Source organism: Sapajus apella, unplaced genomic scaffold, assembly GCF_009761245.1.
Source record: "Sapajus apella isolate SASKATOON/1434 unplaced genomic scaffold, GSC_monkey_1.0 scaffold47, whole genome shotgun sequence".
Classification (NCBI taxonomy): domain Eukaryota; kingdom Metazoa; phylum Chordata; class Mammalia; order Primates; family Cebidae; genus Sapajus; species Sapajus apella.
In genome coordinates, this window is record NW_022436987.1 from 4,330,787 (window position 1) to 4,351,809 (window position 21,023).

At 40.5% G+C, this 21,023-nt stretch overlaps 1 protein-coding gene across 1 annotated transcript; it reads right to left on the bottom strand.

Moving 5' to 3' along the window:
• Window positions 1-933, bottom strand: ASCL3 (achaete-scute family bHLH transcription factor 3). The gene has a single exon (XM_032240690.1). It carries the CDS (start codon window positions 572-574, stop codon window positions 5-7), a length of 570 nt encoding a protein of 189 aa, XP_032096581.1. The 5' UTR covers window positions 575-933; the 3' UTR covers window positions 1-4.
• Between the last annotated feature and the right edge of the window lie 20,090 nt (window positions 934-21,023).

Sequence of the window (21,023 nt, forward strand, 5' to 3'; positions counted from 1 at the left end):
GATACTATTCATTTCTATTTGGAAATACTGACTCAATTCTGAACATAGAGTCAGCATGGCGGCTGGTGGTTGCTATAGTGGAGGAACATTTTCCAGGGTTATTCTTGGTCTCGGCTTTATCAGGGTACAGAAGAGACTGCAGGTAGTTAATGTACTTGATCGCAGCTCTGAGGGTTTCCACTTTGCTGAGTCGTTTCTCCAAATACTCCTCTGGCAGATGATGGCGGAGCTGGGCGTAGCCTTCATTGACACATTTCACCCGCTGCCTTTCCCGCTCGTTCCTTTTCCGGATGAAGGCCGGTCCGTAGGAGTACTCACACCTTCTGTAATTTGGATAAGGCATTGGGAAAGAGAAGGGGCAGGGTTCACCATAATTTCCCATGATGAGGGAGTCACTGGGAAAAGGCAGCAGTGGCAGCTCCTCAGAATAAGGGGGCAGCACCGGGGCCTCCGGGTGCAGGTGGAAAGTGACCGTGGGCTCCAAATAGAAGGACCTGGTCATTGGCAAGCAGGCAGAATTGGAGAACATAGGAAGTTTGTCAGGCAGACTAGAGTTGCTTCTGTTGTCCATCATTTCCTCTTTAACCTGCAAACATAACCAAGTGTATCAATTTGGTCAGATTGAAAAAGCAGATATCATCTACTTTCTTGGAGATCAATGTTTCAGAGACTTTTCTGCTTTGATGACTAATTTCTGGGCTCATGTGGACAAGAAGATGGTGTTATAATATGCTGTGTGTAGTAAGGATTTTTGATGGTACACAGAAACAGCACTAAATACCATTGAATCGCCTTGTGAGAAAGTTATTCTCCTTCAATTCCCTTTCAATCCTTGTGGTTACAAAGATACAACCTTAGTCTGCTGAGAATGTGTCTTCCACACCACACCGCTAGAATTCTTTTTTTCTTCTCTTTCTTTATTTTTATTTTTGAGACAGGGTCTGGCTCTGTCACCCAGACTGGAGTACAGTGGTGCAATCATGGCTCACTGGAGCCTCAACTTCCCAGGTTCAAGCAATCCTCCTGCCTCAGCCTCCCAAGTAGCTGGGACCATAGGCAGGCATCACCACACCTGGCTAAGTTTTATATTTTTTTGTAAGGACAGAGTCGTGCCATGTTGCCGAGGCTGGTCTCAAACTCCTGGGCTCAGGCATTCTACCTCCCTCGGCCTCCCCAAGTGCTGGGATCATACACTGGGAGCCACTGTGCCTGGCTTAGAATGCTTTCTAATCCTCCTAAAATCAAAGCCTTCAACAAGCAATAGCATCCAGCTAGAATTCAGTATATTTATTAAGTTCTATTTATTGTGAGTTCTAGTAATTTTACATTTATGACAGCGATATAAAACTTTTCTTTTTGAGACAGAATCTTGCTCTGTCACCAGGCTGGAGTGCCAAGTCATGCTCTCAGCTCACCGCAACCTCTGCCTCCCTAGTTCAAGCGATTCTCCTGCCTCAGCCTCCTGAGTGGCTGGGATTACAGGCACCCACCACCACACCCAGATAATTTTTGTATTTTTAGTAGAGATGGGGTTTCACCATGTTGGTCATGATGGTCTCGATCTCCTGACCTTGTGATCCGCCGGCCTCAGCCTCCGAAAGTGCTGGGATTACAGGTGTGAGCCACCAAGCCCAGCCAAAGTTCCTCTTAAAACTAAATCTTCTTTAGTAAGAAAACGTGATTTGATTTAAAGAAAAAGAGTGAGTAGCTAATAGTACAGATGGAACACCGGTATAATGGTGATCGTGAAGGCAGGTGCAAATAAAAAGATGCAGGGAAACAATGAAACACCACAATATTCAAATATATGCTAGGGAAATTAAGAGCTAGCTAATGATCATGCAAACCTCAGAGGCATAGCCTTCTTAAGTAATACCTGAAGTGCTAGAGGGAAAACCGAAAACCCAAATAAAAAAGGAATCATTTGCTCTTAAATGTTCACTGTGGGACTTCCTTAGGTGAGAAATGTCCCCTACACATTTAAAACAAAGTCAATTTACAAATTTTACATATGTAGAACTGTAAATATATTGAATAAAGAGCATCTATGTTTATGTTTTTTAAAGTTTTTACTTATTTTACATTTTTATTTTTAGAGACAGTGTCTTGCTCTGTCAGCCAGGCTAGAGTGCAGTGATGTGATCATGGCTTACTGCAGCCTCAAACTCCTGGGCTCGAGTGATCCTCCTGCCTCAGCCTCCTGAATACTTAGGACTGCAGGTGTGTACCACCATGCCTGGACATTTTTGTAGAGATGGGGTCTTGTTTTATTTCCCAGGCTGATCTTAAACCTCCTAGTTTCAAATGATCCTCCCAAGTCAGCCTCCCACAGCACTGGGATTACAGGCATGAGCCACTTCACCCAGCCTATGATTAGGCTTTGTTGGTTTTGTGTGTCTGTGTTTCTGTAGAACTCGAGGATGAAGCCGTGTAACCCAGGAGATCCCACCCCAACACATTTCTTCTTTATGAATAGGTCTACATCCATCTCTTGTTTTAAACCACCGTTACTTTTCGCCTTTGACTGTAATCAAATAGCAACAACAGATTTTACGGAGGCACTGCAGTGTAGCCAGTTAACTGGGAGGCAGAGTAGTAGTGTAGAAAAAGAGCTTTTTCTCTCAGTCATAACACCCTCAGGTTTCAATATGGCCTTACCTTTTCCTAGCTATGTGTCCTTAGGCAGGTGTCTTAACCTCTCTGTGCTTTTGCTTTTCCCCATGTACAGTTGAGCTACTAACTATTCTGCAGGGTGGTTGTGAGGATAAAGTGGGAAAAAAACAAAAACAACAACAGTTGACCCTCCGTATTGGCGAGTTCCACATCTGTGGATTCAACCGTGGGTGGAAAATATTCAGGGGAAAAAAAGGGATGGCAGCATGGGTAGTGAATACACACAGATGTTTTTTCTTGGCATTATCCTGTAAAGAATATAGTGTAACAAGTATTTGTATAGAATGTACATTGTATTAGGTATTTATAAGTAACCTAGAGATGATCAAAAGTGTTTGAGAGGGTGTATGTAGGTTATATGGAAGTGCTATGTTATTTCTATAAGTTGGACCTCTGTGGATTTTGGTATCTGAAGGGAGTCCTGAACCCAACCCCCCATTTCAGAGGGGTGACTGTGCATATAATGCACCCAGCATTTGCCTCTTTCCTTTCTTTAGAGATGAATGAATGCTTACGCGAGCGTTCCTTTCTAAACTGCACCTTGTAGAAAACCTGGTTTATGTTTTCCTTAACACTGTAGAGTTGCAACACTGATCTATCCTAAACACCTGTGTTGAGAGATGAAGACCCTACCTAAAACAGAAAAGAAAAAGCAGCTTGAAGTCTAATTGTGGGCTTCCATCAAAAAAGGAAATATGGCATTAATTTCTCAGCAAGTTAATTTTTCAACATCTTTAGAAGTGACGGGTTATCTGTGATTGTCATACTAAACACACACACACACACGTGCGCGCGCGCACCAAACAGTCCTAATGTTTAAGATTAGATAATATTGGCACTTATTCCTCTACCTCGGTACAGCAAAACCTGGGCAGGCTGCACTGTGTAGTGGGAGGAGCAGCCCCTAAGACCCGAATTCAAGTAGGAAGGTCAGGGGAGTGGGGAACCAGCCTGGGCCGCAGGGGCAGGGGTGCTGGCAGGGACAGGTGGCCGGGGGTGCAGGGTTATAGCAAGTCACGGTGAAGAGGCTGGAAAAGAAGCCAATGCCAGGAAAAGCTCTTCTTAAAAGGGATGGGGCTGGGGGGATGAGATAAGTGGGATAGGTCCAATTTAAATCAAAACAGAGAAGCAGGAAATGAAAGATTCCAAATTACTGACCAAATGACCTAAAATAACTAACAAAACAAAAATCTCTGGAAAATTAAAAATTAGCCAGGATTCTGTCAAAAAGGAAAAGTTGCTGAGAGAAACACATTAGGAAATTCCCAAGCCAGGAATTCTAGAGGGTAAGAGAGAACGGGTATGGCAGAAGCTGCAAAATGGTGGCAAATGGGCGTGAAGCCCGTATTACTGCGTTTCTGACACCAGCAGAGCCTTGTTGTGGCCGTAGTTAACAAGCCAAAATGGATGAACAGGTTACCAAAAAGTAAAGCAGGTGTCATCATCAAACCTAATTACACAAAATCATTATTTTAGTGACGGTTTTTTTCACCCTAAAAGATTATGTAAACAATATCTTAAATCTTGACCCAGATGAAATCTGAGTAATTTGTATATGCCACAGGTAATTAAAACTTGCTAGGTTTTAACAATACTCTGCATAATTCCTGAGAAAAGAGCATGGTGTCTCTGGAGACACATTGATGAGAAGTTTTTTCTGTCAAGCCTTTCCAATAAGTTCACCAATCAATGTGGTAGCATTTAAATATGATCACCTTTTATTCAAAGAAGAAAATTTAAGACAACAGTAAGAAAATGAAATAAAATGCAACAACAAGGAGACTCGAGATAGAAAGCCTAGAGAGGTCTGGATGTGTTTGTAGGAATTGAGTGTAAGTTTTTTTTAAAAAGCAACACAGATTGGTAGTGCTGGGACTCCATGGTTCCAGGCACAGACACAGCTAACAAACACACCTATCTTGGGAAAATCTCCGGTTCTGTCTTAGAGCAATTATGGGAAACAAATGATGAGGTCTTAATGATTAAATCCTAAGAGATTCTAGATGCTCTGCTGAGCATAAAACTTCAAATTTCAGAGATGCAAAAGATATGTAGCATGTAAGAAATAAACAGCTGTAACTGCAGATGTAATTGAATTATGGAATGTGAGAGCTGGGAGGAAGCTCAGAAATTCCTCACAGGTTGTGGTGTGTTGTGAGGTTACAAAGCTAGTAGCAGAGCAGGGGCCAGGGTCCCGACTTCCAAATCAAAACTCCTTCTGTTCTTCTAGATGATTTAATTGCCAGCAAAACCTGGATCTTCCACTCTATGGCCAATAATTGCGTTTAAGATAATAGAATAATCAGATAGCTGACAAAATTCAGTATCAACTGTGCCTAGCGATTTTCTTAAAAATCATATTCTTCAGAAAACTAAACACCACATGTTGTCACTCATAAGTGGGTGTTGAACAATGAGAACACATGGACACAGGGAGGGGAACATCACACACTGGGGTCTGTTGGGGGTGGGGAGGTAGGGAAGGGCTAGCAGGGGGTGGGGAGATTGGGGAGGGATAGCATTGGGAGAAATACCTAATGTAGGTGATGGGGGTTGGGGGGATGGAGGCAGCAAACCACCATGGCATGTGTATACCTATGTAACAATCCTGCACAATGTGCACATGTACCCCAGAACTTAAAGTAAAATTTAAAAAAAAAAAAATCATGTTCTTATTCTTCCCCAAGGGCCACTCTGGAGAAAGGTCTCTTACCTGAGTTTTGTCGTCAGGATGCTGTGTTTAGGGCTGAGTTAGAGTTAACCTGATTTATAGGTGATCATTTAATAACAATATGCAAAGTAGCTTATAGTTAAACAGAACTGCTCAGTTCTGGTTTGCCTGTTTTTCCTACCCAAGATGTAGATATGACAACACAGACAATACTAAACAGAAAGGTTTGCTTACAAAACTGGATAGTTGTAACAAATTCTTTTGTTTAAAGAATGTCCCATTCTTCTGAGTTATATGATATTATGTCAAAATTATTTATGGAGCAATAGTCTCATAATGTGCAAATACTGGTCAGTATTCCTTTAGACAGATTAAGGCCAGAACTAGGAAGGTCAATATGAACTTATATCTTTTTTTTTTTTTTTTTTTATTTTTTTACTGTTTATTTCTTTAAAGCCAGTCAAATTTAGCAGTGGGGACATTAGTGACATGAATGTGGATGTTAAATTCTGATAACCCAATATCATAGGAACTAGCCAGTATCTTTTTCTTAAATAGCCATTTTATTTTTTCTTCTTAAGTATATTTTTATCTTTTAAAAAATGTGAATGTTAGAAGCATTGCTTCTTTCTTTCTTTAGAGACAAGGTCTCACTCTCTAGCCCAGGGTAGAATGCAGTGGTATGATCACAGCTCATTGCAGCCTCCACGTCCTGAACAGCTGGGACAAGTGTGAACCACTCTGCCTGGCTAATTTTTGTATTTTTTATAGAGATGAGGTCTTACCTTGTTGCCTGGCCAGTCTTGAACTCTTGGGTTCAAGCAATTCCACCCAAAGTGCTGGGACTGCAGACCACTGCACCCTGCTGACTTTAATTTTTTTTTTTTTTTTTGAGACAAGAGTTTTGCTGTTTTTGCCCAGGCTAGAGTGCAGTGGTGTGGTCTCGGCTCACTGCAACCTCTGCCTCCCTGGTTCAAGTGATTTTCCTGCCTCAGCTGCCTGAGTAGCTGGGATTACATGCACGTACCATTACACTCAGCTAATTTTGTATATATATTTTTAAGATGGAGTCTACCTCTGTTGCCCAGGCTGGAGTGCAGTGGCAGAACCTCAGCTCACTGCAACCTCCTCCTCCTGGGTTCAAGTGATTCTCTTGCCTCAGCTTCCTGAGTAGCTGGGGCTACAGGTGTGCACCACCACGCCCCCCCTAATTTTTGTATTTTTAGTAGAGATGGGGTTTCACCACTTTGGCCAGGCTGGTCTCGAACTCCTGACCTCAGCCTCCCAGAGTGATCCACCCACCTCAGCCTCCCAGAGTACTGGGATGACAGGCGTGAGCCACTGCGTCCAGCCTAATTTTGTATTTTTAATAGAGATGGGGTTTCACCATGTTGGCCAGGCTGGTCTGGAACTCCTAACCTCTGGTGATCTGCCCGCCTTGGCCTCTCAAAGTGCTGAGATTATAGGCGTGAGCCATCACGCCCGGCCCCAACTTTAATTTTTAAAGCAGTTGTAGGGTCAAAGCAAAACTGAACACAAAGTAGAGCCAATTCTCATATACTCCCTGCCCCCATGCCTGAATGGCCTCCTCTGCAGTGAACATTCCACATCGTTATGGTACTGTGTTAGAACTGATTAAGCTGCATTCACACATTATCACCCAAAGTCCATAGTTTACATTAGGGCTCACTCTTGGTGTTACACATTTACATTCTGTGGGTTTTGAGAAGTATTTAATGACAAGTATTCACCATTCTGGTATAATACAGAACAGTTTCACTGCCTAAACAGCCTGTGCTCTGCCTATTCATCCCTCCTTCTTTTCTAACCCCTTGCAACCACTGATTTTTTTTTCATCAATAATTATATTTTATTGTGTTCTGAATTTAAATAAATTCCTCTTAAATATTAAAATTGTGTATGCTTACAATATTATTCAAATTTGCAGTAAAAATAAGAAAACTGTCTTAAATTGTATAAAACCTCTGCAAAGCCTCTAACATTTTAGACAATAAAGCAAATACAATTTTTATTTAATAAGGAAGCTCAAAGAAAATTGGAAGATTTATTTCACAAATGTTTCTTCTGGAAAGGCCCATATTATATTTGAATACATGTGGTTGCTATAATAGACACTTACTACTTTATATTATAGTATAAGAAATAGCTATTTTACCTTACAAGTAAACAGCTTATATAATTTTAGGTCACATCTATCCAAGTAATAGATATCATATTTTAGCCTAGATAGAAAATATTCTGTAGTGTAAAAGTGTCAAGATAAATAATTTAGATCTTTTTAACTCAGACAAACTTGCCTGTAACACAGCATATTTAGTTTTCAATATTATTTTGTAGAATGTGCTATATAAGCAAATGAAAGATTATAATTTTTTTGAATTCTGGTTTAAAAGATAATTTTGTTTTCTGTGTTTCTGTGATGTAAGGCAAAAACCCTGAACAATTTGTAACAATTCTTTCAGCATGTACCATCTTTTATCTCTTTAGCATATTTACACTTTAATGCCATTTTAAAATGAATACAAGTCCAATGCTGTTTCCTTTAATTGTAACATATTATTCACACAAGAGATTAAAGGGGCTCATTGATTTCCACAATGAAGACTATACCCTGTCCTTTAGACCAGTACTTTTCAAACTTTAATGTACATTTGAATTAAGGTAAGAAACTTGTTGAAATGCAGATTCTGATTTAGTATGTCTGGGTAGAGATCAAAGATTCTAAACTTTGAACCAACTTCCTAATGAAACTTTCAGATACTGCTTGTTCAAGAACCACACTTGGAATAGTGAGCCACTGCAATTAAAAGGGTCATGATGTATGCGTGGGGAGGAAGAGCAGAGGAAGGAGGGTGTTAAAGGAACAATACAAGGTAAACAATAAAAAATGTTACAGCTTTCACCCGACAGATACAGATATTGACCTACTGATTTTCATTCTGTGATTGGTTGGTTCTTTTTTTTTAAATTAATTAATTTTTTCATATGTATATATTTTTATTGCATTTTAGATTTGGGGGTACATGTGAAGAACATGCAAGATTGTTGCATAGGTACACACATGGCAATGTGGTTTGCTGCCCTCTTCCCTATCACCTATATCTGGTATTTCTCCCCATGCTATTGCTCCCCAACTCCCCACCCCGCACTGTCTCTCCCCTAGTTCCCCCCCACAGACCCCAGTATGTAGTGCTCCCCTCCCTGTGTCCATGTGTTCTCATTGTTCAACACCCGCCTATGAGTGAGAACATGCAGTGTTTGATTTTCTGTTCTTGTGTCAGTTTGCTGAGAATGATGATTTCCAGGTTCATTCATGTCCCTACAAAGGACACGAACTCATCGTTTTTGATGGCTGCATAGTATTCCATGGTGTATATATGTCACATTTTCCCTGTCCAGTCTATTATCTATGGGCATTTGGGTTGGTTCCAGGTCTTTGCTATTGTAAACAGGGCTGCAATGACCATTCATGTGCATGTGTCCTTATAATAGAATGATTTATAATCCTTTGGATATATACCCAGTAATGGGATTGCTGGGTCAAATGGAACTTCTATTTCTAGGTCCTTGAGGAATCGCCACACTGTCTTCCACAATGGTTGAACTAATTTACACTCCCACCAACAGTGTAAAAGTGTTCCTATTTCTCCACATCCCCTCCAGCATCTGTTGTCTCCAGATTTTTTGATTGAAATTCTAACTGGCGTGAGATGGTATCTCAATGTAGTTTTGATTTGCATTTCTCTAATGACCAGTGATGATGAGCATGTTTTCATGTGTTTGTTGGCCTCATATACCTCTTTTGTAAAATGTCTGTTCATATCCTTCACCCACTTTTGAATGGGCTTGTTTTTTTTTTTGTAAATCTGTTTTAGTTCTTTGTAGATTCTGGATATTAGCCCTTTGTCAGATGGATAGATTGCAAAAATTTTTTCCCATTCTGTTGGCTGCCAATTCACTCTAGTGATTGTTTCTTTTGCTGTGCAGAAGCTCTGGGGTTTAATTAGGTCCCATTTGTCTATTTTGGCTTTTGTTACCAATGCTTTTGGTGTTTTAGTAATGAAGTCCTTGCCTATGCCTATGTCCTGAATGGTTTTGCCTAGGTTTTCTTCTAGGGTTTTTATGGTATTAGATCTTATGTTTAAGTCTTTAATCCATCTGGAGTTAATTTCAGTGTAAGGTGTCAGGAAGGGGTCCAGTTTGTGCTTTCTGCACATGGCTAGCCGGTTTTCCCAACACCATTTATTAAACAGGGAATCCATTCCCCATTGCTTGTTTTTGTCAGGTTTGTCAAAGATCAGATGGTTGTAGATGTGTGGCGTTGCCTCTGAGGCCTCCATTCTGTTCCATTGGCCTATATCTCTGTTTTGGTACCAGTACCATGCTGTTTTGATTACTGTAGCCTTGTAGTATAGTTTGAGTCAGGTAGTGTGATGCCTTCAGTTTTTGTTTTTTTTTTGCTTAGGATTGTCTTGGATATGTGGGCTCTCTTTTGGTTCCATATGAAATTTAACGTGGTTTTTTCCAGTTCTGTGAAGAAGGTATCGGTAGCTTGATGGGAATAGCGTTGAATCTACAAATTACTTTGGGCAGTATGGCCATTTTCACAATATTGATTCTTCCTAATCATGAACATGGAATGTTTCTCCATCTGTTTGTGTCCTCTCTTATTTCCTTGAGCAGTGGTTAGTAGTTCTCCTTGAAGAGATCCTTTACATTCTTTGTTTGTTGTATTCCTAGGTATTTTATTCTCTTTGTAGAAATTGTGAATGGCAGTTCGTTCTTGATTTGGTGCTCTTTAAGTCTGTTATTGGTGTATAGGAATGCTTTTGATTTTTGCACATTGATTTTGTATCTTGAGACTTTGCTGAAGTTGCTTATCAGTTTCAGGAGATTTTGGGCTGAGATGATGGGGTCTTCTAAATATACAGTCATCATCTGCAAATAGAGACAATTTGACTTCCTCCTTTCCTATTTGAATACCCTTTATTTCTTTTTCTTGCCTAATTGCTCTGGATAGAACTTCCAATACTATATTGAATAGGAGTGGTGAGAGAGGGTATCCTTGTCTAGTGCCAAATTTCAAAGGGAATGCTTCCAGTTTTTGCCCATTCAGTATGATATTGGCTCTGGGTTTCTCGTAAATAGCTTTTATTTTGAGATACGTTCTGTCTTTACCTAGTTTATTGAGAGTTTTAAGCATAAAGGGCTGTTGAATTTTGTCATAAAGGCCTTCTCTGCATTTATTGAGATAATGATGTGGTTTTTGTCTTTGGTTCTGTTTATCTGGTGAGTTATGTTTATAGACTTGCGTATGTTGAACCAGCCTTGTATCCCCAGGATGAAGCCTACTTGTTCGTGATAGATAAGCTTTTCCATGTGCTGTTGCAATCGGTTTGCTGGTATTTTATTGAAGATTTTTGCATCTGTGTTCATCATGGACATTGGCCTGAAGTTTGCTTTTTTCGTTGAGTCTGGGCTGTGTTTTGTTATCAGGATGATGTTGGTCTCATAAAATGATTTGGGAAGGATTCCCTCTTTTTGGATTGTTTGGAATAGTTTCAGAAGGAATGGTACAAGATCCTCTCTGTATGTCTGGTAGAATTTGGCTGTGAACCCATCTAAACCTGGGCTTTTTTTGGTTGGTAGGCTACTAATTGCTGCCTCAACATTAGCCCTTGTTATTGGTCTATTCAGGGTTTCGACTTCTTCCTAGTTTAGACTTTGGAGGAGGCAAGTGTGCAGGAATTTATCCATTTCTTCCAGATTTACTGGTTTATGTGCATAGGGTTTTTTTTTAGTAATCTCTGATGGTGGTTTGTATTTCTGTGGAATCTGTGGTGATATCCCCTTTATCGTTTTTTATTGCATCTATTTGATTCTTCTCTCTTTTCTTTTTTATTAATCTGGCTAGTGGTCTATTTTGTTGATCTTTTCAAAAAAAGAAAAAAAAACAGCTCCTGGATTTATTGATATTTTTTGAAGGGTTTCTTGTGTCTCTATCTCCTTCAGTTCTGCTCTGATCTTAGTTATTTCTTGTCTTATGCTAGGTTTTGAGTTTTTTTGATCTTGCTCCTCTAGCTCTTTCAATTTTGACAATAGGGTGTCGATTTTAGATCTTTCCTCGCTTCTCCTGTGGGGCATTTATTGCTATATATTTTCCTCTAGGAACTGCTTTAAACGTGTCCCAGAGATTCTGATATGTTGTATCTTTATTCTTATTGTTTTCAAAGAACATCTTTATTTCTGCCTTCATTTCATTGTTTATCCAGTCAACATTCAAGAGCCAGTTCAGTTTCCTTGAAGCTATGTGGTTCTGAGTTTCTGAATTCTGAGTTCTAATTTGATTGCACTGTGGTCTGAGAGACTGTTTCTTATGATTTCCGTTCTTTTGCATTTGCTGAGGAGTGATTTACTTGCAATTATGTGGTCAATTTTAGAGTAGGTGTGATGTGGTGCTGGGAAGAATGTATATTCTGTGGATTTGGGATGGAGAGTTCTGTAAATGTCAATTAGGTTTGCTTGGTCCAGGTCTAAGTTCAAATCCTGGATATCCTTGTTAATTTTCTGTCTCATTGATCTGTCTAATATTGACAGTGGAGTGTTAAAATCTCCCACTATTATTGTGTGGGAGTCTAAGTCTCTTTGTAAGCCATTAAGAACTTGCTTTATGTATCTGGGTGCTCCTGTATTGGGTGCGTATATATTTAGGATCACTAGCTCTTCTTGTTGCATTGATCCTTTTACCATTATGTAGTGCCCTTCTTTGTCTCTTTTGATCTTTGTTGCTTTAAAGTCTATTTTATCAGAGACGAGAATTGTAACTCCTGCTTTTTTTTTTTTTTCTCCCCTCTCTCCATTTGCTTGGTAAATCTTCCTCTATTCCTTTATTTTGAGCCTGTGTGAGATGGGTTTCCTAGATACAACTCATCGATGGATTTTGACTTTTTATCCAATTTGTCAGTCTGTGTCTTTTGATTGGAGCATTTAGCCCACTTACATTTAAGGTTAACATTGTTGTGTGTAAATTCGATTCTGCCGTTTTGATGCTAGCTGGTTGTTTTGCCTATTAGTTGATGCAGTTTCCTCATTGTGTCGATGTTCTTTACCATTTGGTATGTTTTTGGAGTGGCTGGTACTGGTTGTTCCTTTCTATGTTTAGTGCCTCTTTCAGGAGCAGGCCTGGTGGTGATGAAATCTCTGAGTACTTGCTTGTTCGTAAAGAATTTTATTTCTCCTTCGCTTATGAAACTTAGTTTGGCTGGGTATGAAATTCTAGGTTGGAAGTTCTTTTCTTTAAGGACATTGAATATTGGTCCTCAGTCTCTTCCGGCTTGTAGTGTTTCTGCTGAGAGATCCACTGTGAGTCTGATGGGCTTCCCTTTGTGGGTAACCCGACCTTTCTCTCTGGCTGCCCTTAGCATTTTCTCCTTCATTTCAACCCTGGTGAATCTGACGATTATGTGCCTTGGGGTTGCTCTTCTTGAGGAATATCTTTGTGGTGTTCTCTGTATTTCCTGGACTTGAATATTTGCCTACCTTGCTAGGTTAGGGAAGTTTTCCTGGATAATATCTTGAAGAGTGTTTTCCAGCTTGGATTCATTCTCTCTGTCACGTTCTGGTACACCTATCAAATGTAGATTAGGTCTTTTCACGTAATCCCATATTTCTTGGAGGCTTTGTTCATTTCTTTTTACTCTTTTTTTCTCTAATCTTTCCTTCTTGTTTTATTTCATTGGGTTGATCTTCAACCTCTGATATCCTTTCTTCTGCTTGGTCAATTTGGCTATTGAAACTTGTGTATGCTTCACAAAGTTCTTGTGTTGTGTTTTTCATCTCCATCAGTTCATTTATATTCATCTCTAAGCTGTTTATTCTCATTAGCATTTTGTCAAACCTTTTTTCAAGGTTCTTAGTTTCTTTGCATTGGTTTAGAACATGTTCTTTTAGCTCAGAGAAATTTCTTATTACCCACCTTCTGAAGCCTTCTTCTGTCAATTCATCAGACTCATTCTCCATCCAGCTTTGTTCCCTTGCTGGTGAGGAGTTGTGATCCCTTGGAGGAAGAGAGGCATTCTGGTTTTGGGTGTTTTCATCCTTTTTGCTCTGGTTTCTTTCTATCTTTGTGGATTTATTTACCTGCGGTCTTTGTAGTTGGTGACTTTCAGATGGGGTCTCTGAGTGGACATCCTGTTTTTTGGTGATGAAATTACTCCTTTCTGTTTCTTAGTATTCCTTCTAACAGTCAGGCCCCTCTGCTGTAGGACTGCTGGAGGTCCACTCCAGACCCTGCTTGCCTGGGGATCACCTGCAGCAGCTGCAGAACAGTAAGGGTTGCTGCCAGTTTCTTCTTCTGCTATCTTTGTCCCAGAAGGATACCTGCCAGATGTCAGTCTGAGCTCTCCTTTATTAGATGACTCTTTGGATATATGGTGGTCAGGGAGCTGCTTGAGGAGACAGTCTGTCCTTTATAGGAGCTCAAGTGCTGAGCTGTGAGCTCTGTTGTTTCATTCAGAGCTGCTGGGTGGGTTTGTTTAACTCTGCTGCAGCAGAACTCATAACTGCCTTTTTTTTTCCCCAGGTGCTCTGCCCCGGGAAGGTAGGGCTTTATTTATAAGTTTCTGTTGTGCTGCTGCCTTTTCTCAGGGCTGTCTTACCCAGCGAGAAGGCAGCCTAGTCACAGTCTGCCAGCAGAGGCATTGCTGAGCTGCTGTGGACTCTGCTTAGCTGCCATGTGAACTTCCCTGCAGTCCTGTTTACAGTGATAGAGTTAGAACTGCCTTGGCAATGGCAGCCTGCCTCTGTAATGCTGGACTGTCTCTGTAACGGCAGACTACCTTGGCAATGGTGGGCTGCCTTGGTAAGAGTGGACTGCCTCAGCAGTGGCAGACCATCTCGGCAATGGCAGACTACCTCGGTAGTGGTGGACTGCCTTGGTAATGGCAGATGCCTCCTACTCTACAGAACTGGACTGTCCCAGGTTCAGCTGTGCTTGCTGTGAAACTCTGAATCCAGAGCGTTTCAGATTGCTGGCTTTTGTGGGGGTGGGACTGGCCAAGCCTGATCACCTGGCTCCATGCGTCAGACCCCTTTTCTTTTTTATTGCATTTTAGGTTTTGGGGTTCATGTGAAGAACATGCAAGATTATTGCATAGGTACACACATGGCAGTGTGATTTGCTGCCTTCCTCCCCTTCCCCTATATCTGTCATTTCTCCCCATGCTATCTCTCCTCAGCTCCCCACCACCCACCATCCCTCCCCTATTTCCCTCCAACAGACCCCAGTGCGTAGTGCTCCCCTCCTTGTGTCCATGTGTTCTCATTGTTCAACACCCGCCTATGAGTGAGAACATGCAGTGTTTGATTTTCTGTTCTTGTGTCAGTTTGCTGAGAATGATGGTTTCCAGGTTCATCCATGTCCCTACAAAGGACACAAACTCATCGTTTTTGATGGATGCATAATATTCCATGGTGTATATGTGCCACATTTTCCCTGTCCAGTCTATCATCGAAGGGCATTTGGGTTGGTTCCAGGTCTTTACTATTGTAAACAGTGCTGCAATGAACATTCATGTGCATGTGTCCTTATAGTAGGATGATTTATAATCCTTTGGATATATACCCAGTAATGGGATTGCTGGGTCAAATGGAATTTCTATTTGGAGGTCCTTGAGGAATCGCCACACTGTCTTCCACAATGGCTGAACTAATTTACACTCCCACCAACAGTGTAAAAGTGTTCCTATTTCTCCACTTCCTCTCCAGCATCTGTTGTCTCGAGATTTTTTAATAATCGCCATTCGAAATAGCATGAGATGGTATCTCAATGTAGTTTTGATTTGCATTTCTCTAATGACCAGTGATGATGAGCATGTTTTCATGTGTTTGTTGGCCTCATGTATGTCTTCTTTTGTAAAGTGTCTGCTCATATCCTTCGCCCACTTTTGAACGGGCTTGTTTGTTTTTTTCTTGTAAATCTGTTTTAGTTCTTTGTAAATTCTGGATATCAGCCTTTTGTCAGATGGGTAGACTGCAAAAATTTTTTCCCATTCTGTTGGTTGCCAGTTCACTCTAATGACTGTTTCTTTTGCCATGCAGAAGCTGTGGAGTTTGATTAGGTCCCATTTGTCTATTTTGGCTTTTGTTGTCAATTCTTTTGGTGTTTTGGTCATGAAGTCCTTGCCTATGCCTATGTCCTGAATGGCTTTGCCTAGGTTTTCTTCTAGGGTTTTTATGGTGTTAGGTCTTATGTTTAAATCTTTAATCCATCTGGAGTTAATTTTAGTGTAAGGTGTCAGAAAGGGATCCAGTTTGTGCTTTCTGCACATGGCTAGCCAGTTTTCCCAACACCATTTATTAAACAGGGAATCCTTTCCCCATTGCTTGTTTTTGTCAGGTTTGTCAAAGATCAGATGGTTGTAGATATGTTGTGTTGCCTCTGAGGCCTCCATTCTGTTCCATTGGTCTATATCTCTGTTTTGGTACCAGTACCATGCTGTTTTGATTACTGTAGCCTTGTAGTACAGTTTGAAGTCCAGTAGCGTGATGCCTCACGCTTTGTTCTTTTTGCTTAGAATTGACTTGGATATGTGGGCTCTCTTTTGGTTCCATATGAAGTTTAAGGTGTTTTTTCCAGTTCTGTAAAGAAAGTCATCAGTAGCTTCATGGGGATAGCATTGAATCTGTAAATTAATTTGGGCAGTATGGCCATTTTCACAATATTGATTCTTCCTAATCATGAACATGGAATGTTTCTCCATCTGTTTGTGTCCTCTCTTATTTCGTTGAGCAATGGCTTGTAGTTCTCCTTGAAGAGGTCCTTTACGTTCCTTGTTAGTTGTATTCCTCGGTATTTTATTCTCTTTGTAGAAATTGTGAATGGCAGTTCATTCTTGATTTGGCTCTCTTTAAGTCTGTTATTGGTGTATAGGAATGCTTTTGATTTTTGCACATTGATTTTGTATCCTGAGACTTTGCTGAAGTTGCTTATCAGTTTCAGGAGATTTTGGGCTGAGATGATGGGGTCTTCTAGATATACAATCATGTTATCTGCAAATAGAGACGATTTGGTTCTGTTTATGTGGTGAATTACGTTTATAGACTTGCATATGTTGAACCAGCCTTGCATCCCAGGATGAATCCTACTTGATCATGGTGGATAAGCTTTTTGATGTGCTGTTGCAATTGGCTTGCCAGTATTTTATTGAAGATTTTTGCATCTATGTTCATCACGGATATTGGCCTGAAGTTTTCTTTTCTTGTTGAGTCTCTGCTGGGTTTTGGTATCAGGATGATGTTGGTCTCATAAAATGATTTGAGAAGGATTCCCTCTTTTGGTATTATTTGGAATAGTTTCAGAAGGAATGGTACCAGCTCCTCTTTGTATGTCTGGTAGAATTCGACAGTGAACCCATCTGGACCTGGGCCTTTTTTGGGTGGTAGGCTCTTAATTGTCTCCTCAACTTCAGACATTGTTATTGGTCTATTCAGGGTTTTGACTTCTTCCTGGTTTAGGCTTGGGAGGAGGAAAGTGTCCAGGATTTTATCCATTTCTTCCAGGTTTACTAGTTTATGTGAATAGAGTTGTTTGTAATAATCTCTGATGATGGTTTGAATATCTGTGGAATCTGTGGTGGCATCCCCTTTATCGTTTTTTATTGCACCATTTGGTTATTCTGTCTTTTCTATTAATCTGGCTAGTGGTCTATTTTGTTGATCTTTTCAAAAAACCAGCTCCTGGATTTATTAATTTTTTTTGAAGGGTTTTTTGTGTCTCTATCTCCTTCAGTTCTGCTCTGATCTTAGTTAGTTCTTGTCTTCTAGGTTTTGAGTTTTTTTTATCTTGCTCCTCTAGCTCTTTCAATTTTGACAATAGGGTGTCAATTTTAGATCTCTCCTTGCTTCTCATGTTGGCACTTATTGCTATATATTTTCCTCTAGAGACTGCTTTAAATGTGTCCCAGAGATTCTGGTATGTTGTGTCTTCATTCTCGTTGGTTTCGAAGAACATCTTTATTTCTGCCTTCATTTCATTGTTTATCCAGTCAACATTCAAGAGCCAGTTGTTCAGTTTCCATGAAGCTGTGCGGTTCTGAGTTAGTTTCTACATTCTGAGTTCTAACTCGATTGCACTGTAGTCTGAGAGACTGTTATGATTTCCATTCTTTTGCATTTGCTTAGAAGTGACTTACTTCCAATTATGTGGTCAGTTTTAGAGTAGGTGTGATGTGGTGCTGGGAAGAATATATATTCTGTGGATTTGGGGTGGAGAGTTCTGTAAATGTCTATTAGGTTTGCTTGGTCCAGGTCTGAGTTCAAGTCCTGGATATCCTTGTTAATTTTCTGTCTGGTTGATCTATCTAATATTGACAATGGGGTGTTAAAATCTCCCACTATTATTGTGTGGGAGTCTAAGTCTCTTTGTAAGTCATTAAGAACTTGCTTTATGTATCTGGGTGCTCCTGTATTGGGTGCGTATATATTTAGGATCATTAGCTCTTCTTGTTGCATTGATCCTTTTACCATTATGTAATGTCCTTCTTTGTCTCTTTTGATCTTTGTTGCTTAAAATCTATTTGATCAGAGATGAGAATTTCAACTCCTGCTTTTTTTTGCTCTCCATTGGCTTGGTAAATCTTCCTCCATCCCTTTATTTTGAGACTTTGTGTATCCTTGCATCTGAGATGGGTTTCCTGGATACAGCACACCGATGAGTTTTGGCTTTTTATCCATTTTGCCAGGCTGTGTCTTTTGATTGGGGCATTTAGTCCATTTACATTTACGGTTAATATTGTTATGTGTGAATTTGATACTGCCATTTTGATGCTAGCTGGCTGTTTTGCCTGTTAGTTGATGCAGATTCTTCATTGTGTTGATGCTTTTTACCATTTGGTATGTTTTTGGAGTGGCTGGTGCTTGTTGTTCCTTTCTATGTGTAGAGCCTCTTTCAGGAGCTCTTGTAAAGCAGGCCTGGTGGTGATTAAATCTCTGAGTACTTGCTTGTTCGCAACGGATTTTATTTTCCTTCACTTATGAAGCTTAGTTTAGCAGGATAGGAGATTCTGGGTTGAAAGTTCTTTTCTTTGAGGATGTTGAATATTGGTCCCCACTCTCTTCTGGCTTGTAGGGTTTTTGCTGAGAGATCTGCTGTGAGTCTGATGGGCTTCCCTTTGTGGGTAACCCGATCTTTCTCTCTGGCTGCCCTTAGCATTTTCTCCTTCATTCCAATCCTGGTGAATCTGATGATTATGTGCCTTGGGGTTGCTCTTCTTGAGGAATATCTTTGTGGTGTTCTCTGTGTTTCCTGGACTTGAATATTTGCCTACCTTGCTAGGTTGGGGAGGTTTTTCTGGATAATATCCTGAAGAGTATTTTCCAGCTTGGATTCATTCTCTTCGTCACATTCAGGTACGCCTATCAAACGTAGATTAGGTCTTTTCACATAGTCCCACATTTCTTGGAGACTTTGTTCATCCCTTTTTACCCTTTTTTCTCTATTCTTGCCTTCCCATTTTATTTCATTGAGTTGATCTTCGACCTCTGATATCCTTTCTTCTGCTTGGTCAATTCGGCTGTTGAAACTTGTGCATGCTTCGTGAAGTTCTCGTGTTGTGTTTTTCAGCTCCATCAATTCACTTATATTCCTCTCTAAGTTGTCCATTCTCATTAGCATTTCGTCAAATCTTTTTTCAAGGTTCTTAGTTTCTTTGCATTGGGTTAGAACATGTTCTTTTAGCTCAGAGAAATTTCTTATTACCCACCTTCTGAAGTCTGATTCTGTCAATTCATCACACTCCTTCTCCATCCAGCCTTGTTCCCTTGCTGGTGAGGAGTTGTGATCTCTTGTAGGAGGAGAGGTGTTCTGGTTTCAGGTGTTTTCATCCTTTTTGCTCTGGTTTCTTCCCATCTTTGTGGATTTATTCACCCATTGTCTTTGTAGTTGCTGACTTTTAGATTGGGTCTCTGAGTGAACTTCCAGTTTGTGGATGATGAAGTTATTTTTGCTTCTTTGTTTTCCTTCTAACAGTCTGGTCCCTCTGCTGTAGGACTGCTGAGGTCCACTCCAGGCCTTGCTTGCCTGGGGATCACCTGCAGCAGCTGCAGAACAGTAAGAGTTCCTACCAGTTTCTTCTTCTGCTATTTTTGTCCCAGAAGGATACCCGCCAAATGTCAGTCTGTTCTCTTCTTTATGAGGTGACTCTTTGGATATATGGGGGACAGGGAGCTGCTTGAGGAGAGAGTCTGTCCTTTATAGGAGCTCAAGTCCTGAGCTGTGAGCTCCGTTGTTCATTCAGAGTTCTTGGGCAGGTACATTTATGTCTGCTGCAGCAGAACTCATAAACTCCTTTTTTTTTCCTCAGGTGCTCTGTCCCAGGGAGTTAGAGCTTTATTTATGAGTTTCTGTTGTGCCGCTGCCTTTTTTTTCAAGGCTGCCCTGCCCAGCAAGGAGGCAGCCTAGGCACTGTCTGCCTGCAGAGGCTTTGCTGAGCTGCTGTGGGCTCCACCCAGTTGCTGTGTGATCTTCCCTACAGTCCTGTTTATATGGGTGTAGTTAGTACTGCTTCGGCAATGGTGGCCCACCTCTGTAATGGCGGACTCTCTCTGTAATGGCGGGTTGCCTCGGCAACAGCAGGCTGCCTCAGCTATGGCAGACCACCTCTGTAGTGGTTGATTGTCTTGGTAATGGCGGACGCCCCTCCCCCACAAAGCTGGACCATCCTGGGTTCAGCTGTGCTTGCTGTGAAACTCTCACCCCAGAGCATTTTCAATTTTTTTTTTTTTTTTTTTTTTTTTTTTGGTGGGTGTGGGACCAGCCAAGCCTGATCACCTGGCTCCCTGACTCAGGGTCTTTTATTTATTTATTTATTTTTTAGTTGAATGGTTGAGTCTCTCCCAGGTGTTCCAGTCACCTGTTGAGAAGTCGCTGGGATCTGTGTAATGGAGCACAATTGCTGGATCATATGGTAAGGGTATGTTTCGTTTTGTAAGTTTGCAGAACCATTTTGCATTCCCACCAGCAATAAACAAAAGTTCCTGTTGTGCCACATCTATGAGAGGATTTGATGTTATCAGTGTTCTAGATTTTGAACATTCTGATTGGTGTGTATTGGTATCCTACTGTGGTTTTAATTTGCATTTCCCTGATGACATATGATGTGGAACATCTTTTCATATGTTTATTTGCCATCTGTATCTCTTTCTTGGTCAGGTGTCCAGGACTTTTGCCCATTTTTAAATCAAAATTTTTTGTCTCTTAAGTGTTCTTTGTATATTTTAGATAGCAGTCCTTTATCAGATATGTCATCACCACCATCTAGATATTCTGTTATCTTCTAAAAGCTTTGTAGTTTTGTATTTTACATGTAGGCCTATGATCTACTTTGAGTTACTTTTGTGAAGGGTATAAGGTATGTATGTAGATTTATTTATTTGCATGTGGATGTCCCGTTGTTCCAGCACCATTTGTTGAAAAGACTGTTTTTACTCTATTGTATTGCTTTTGCTCCTTTGTCAAAGATCAGTTGACTGTATTTACATGGGCCTATTTCTGGGTTCTGTATCCTGTTCCACTGACCTTTTTTGCCAGTAGCATACTGTCATGATTACTGTAGTTTTACAGTAAGTCTCAAAGGTAGTGTTAGTTTTCTGACTTTGTTGT

Coding starts and splice junctions, on each gene's coding strand:
- ASCL3 (XM_032240690.1), bottom strand. CDS start 574: ATGATGGACAACAGAAGCAACTCTAGTCTGCCTGACAAACTTCCTATG.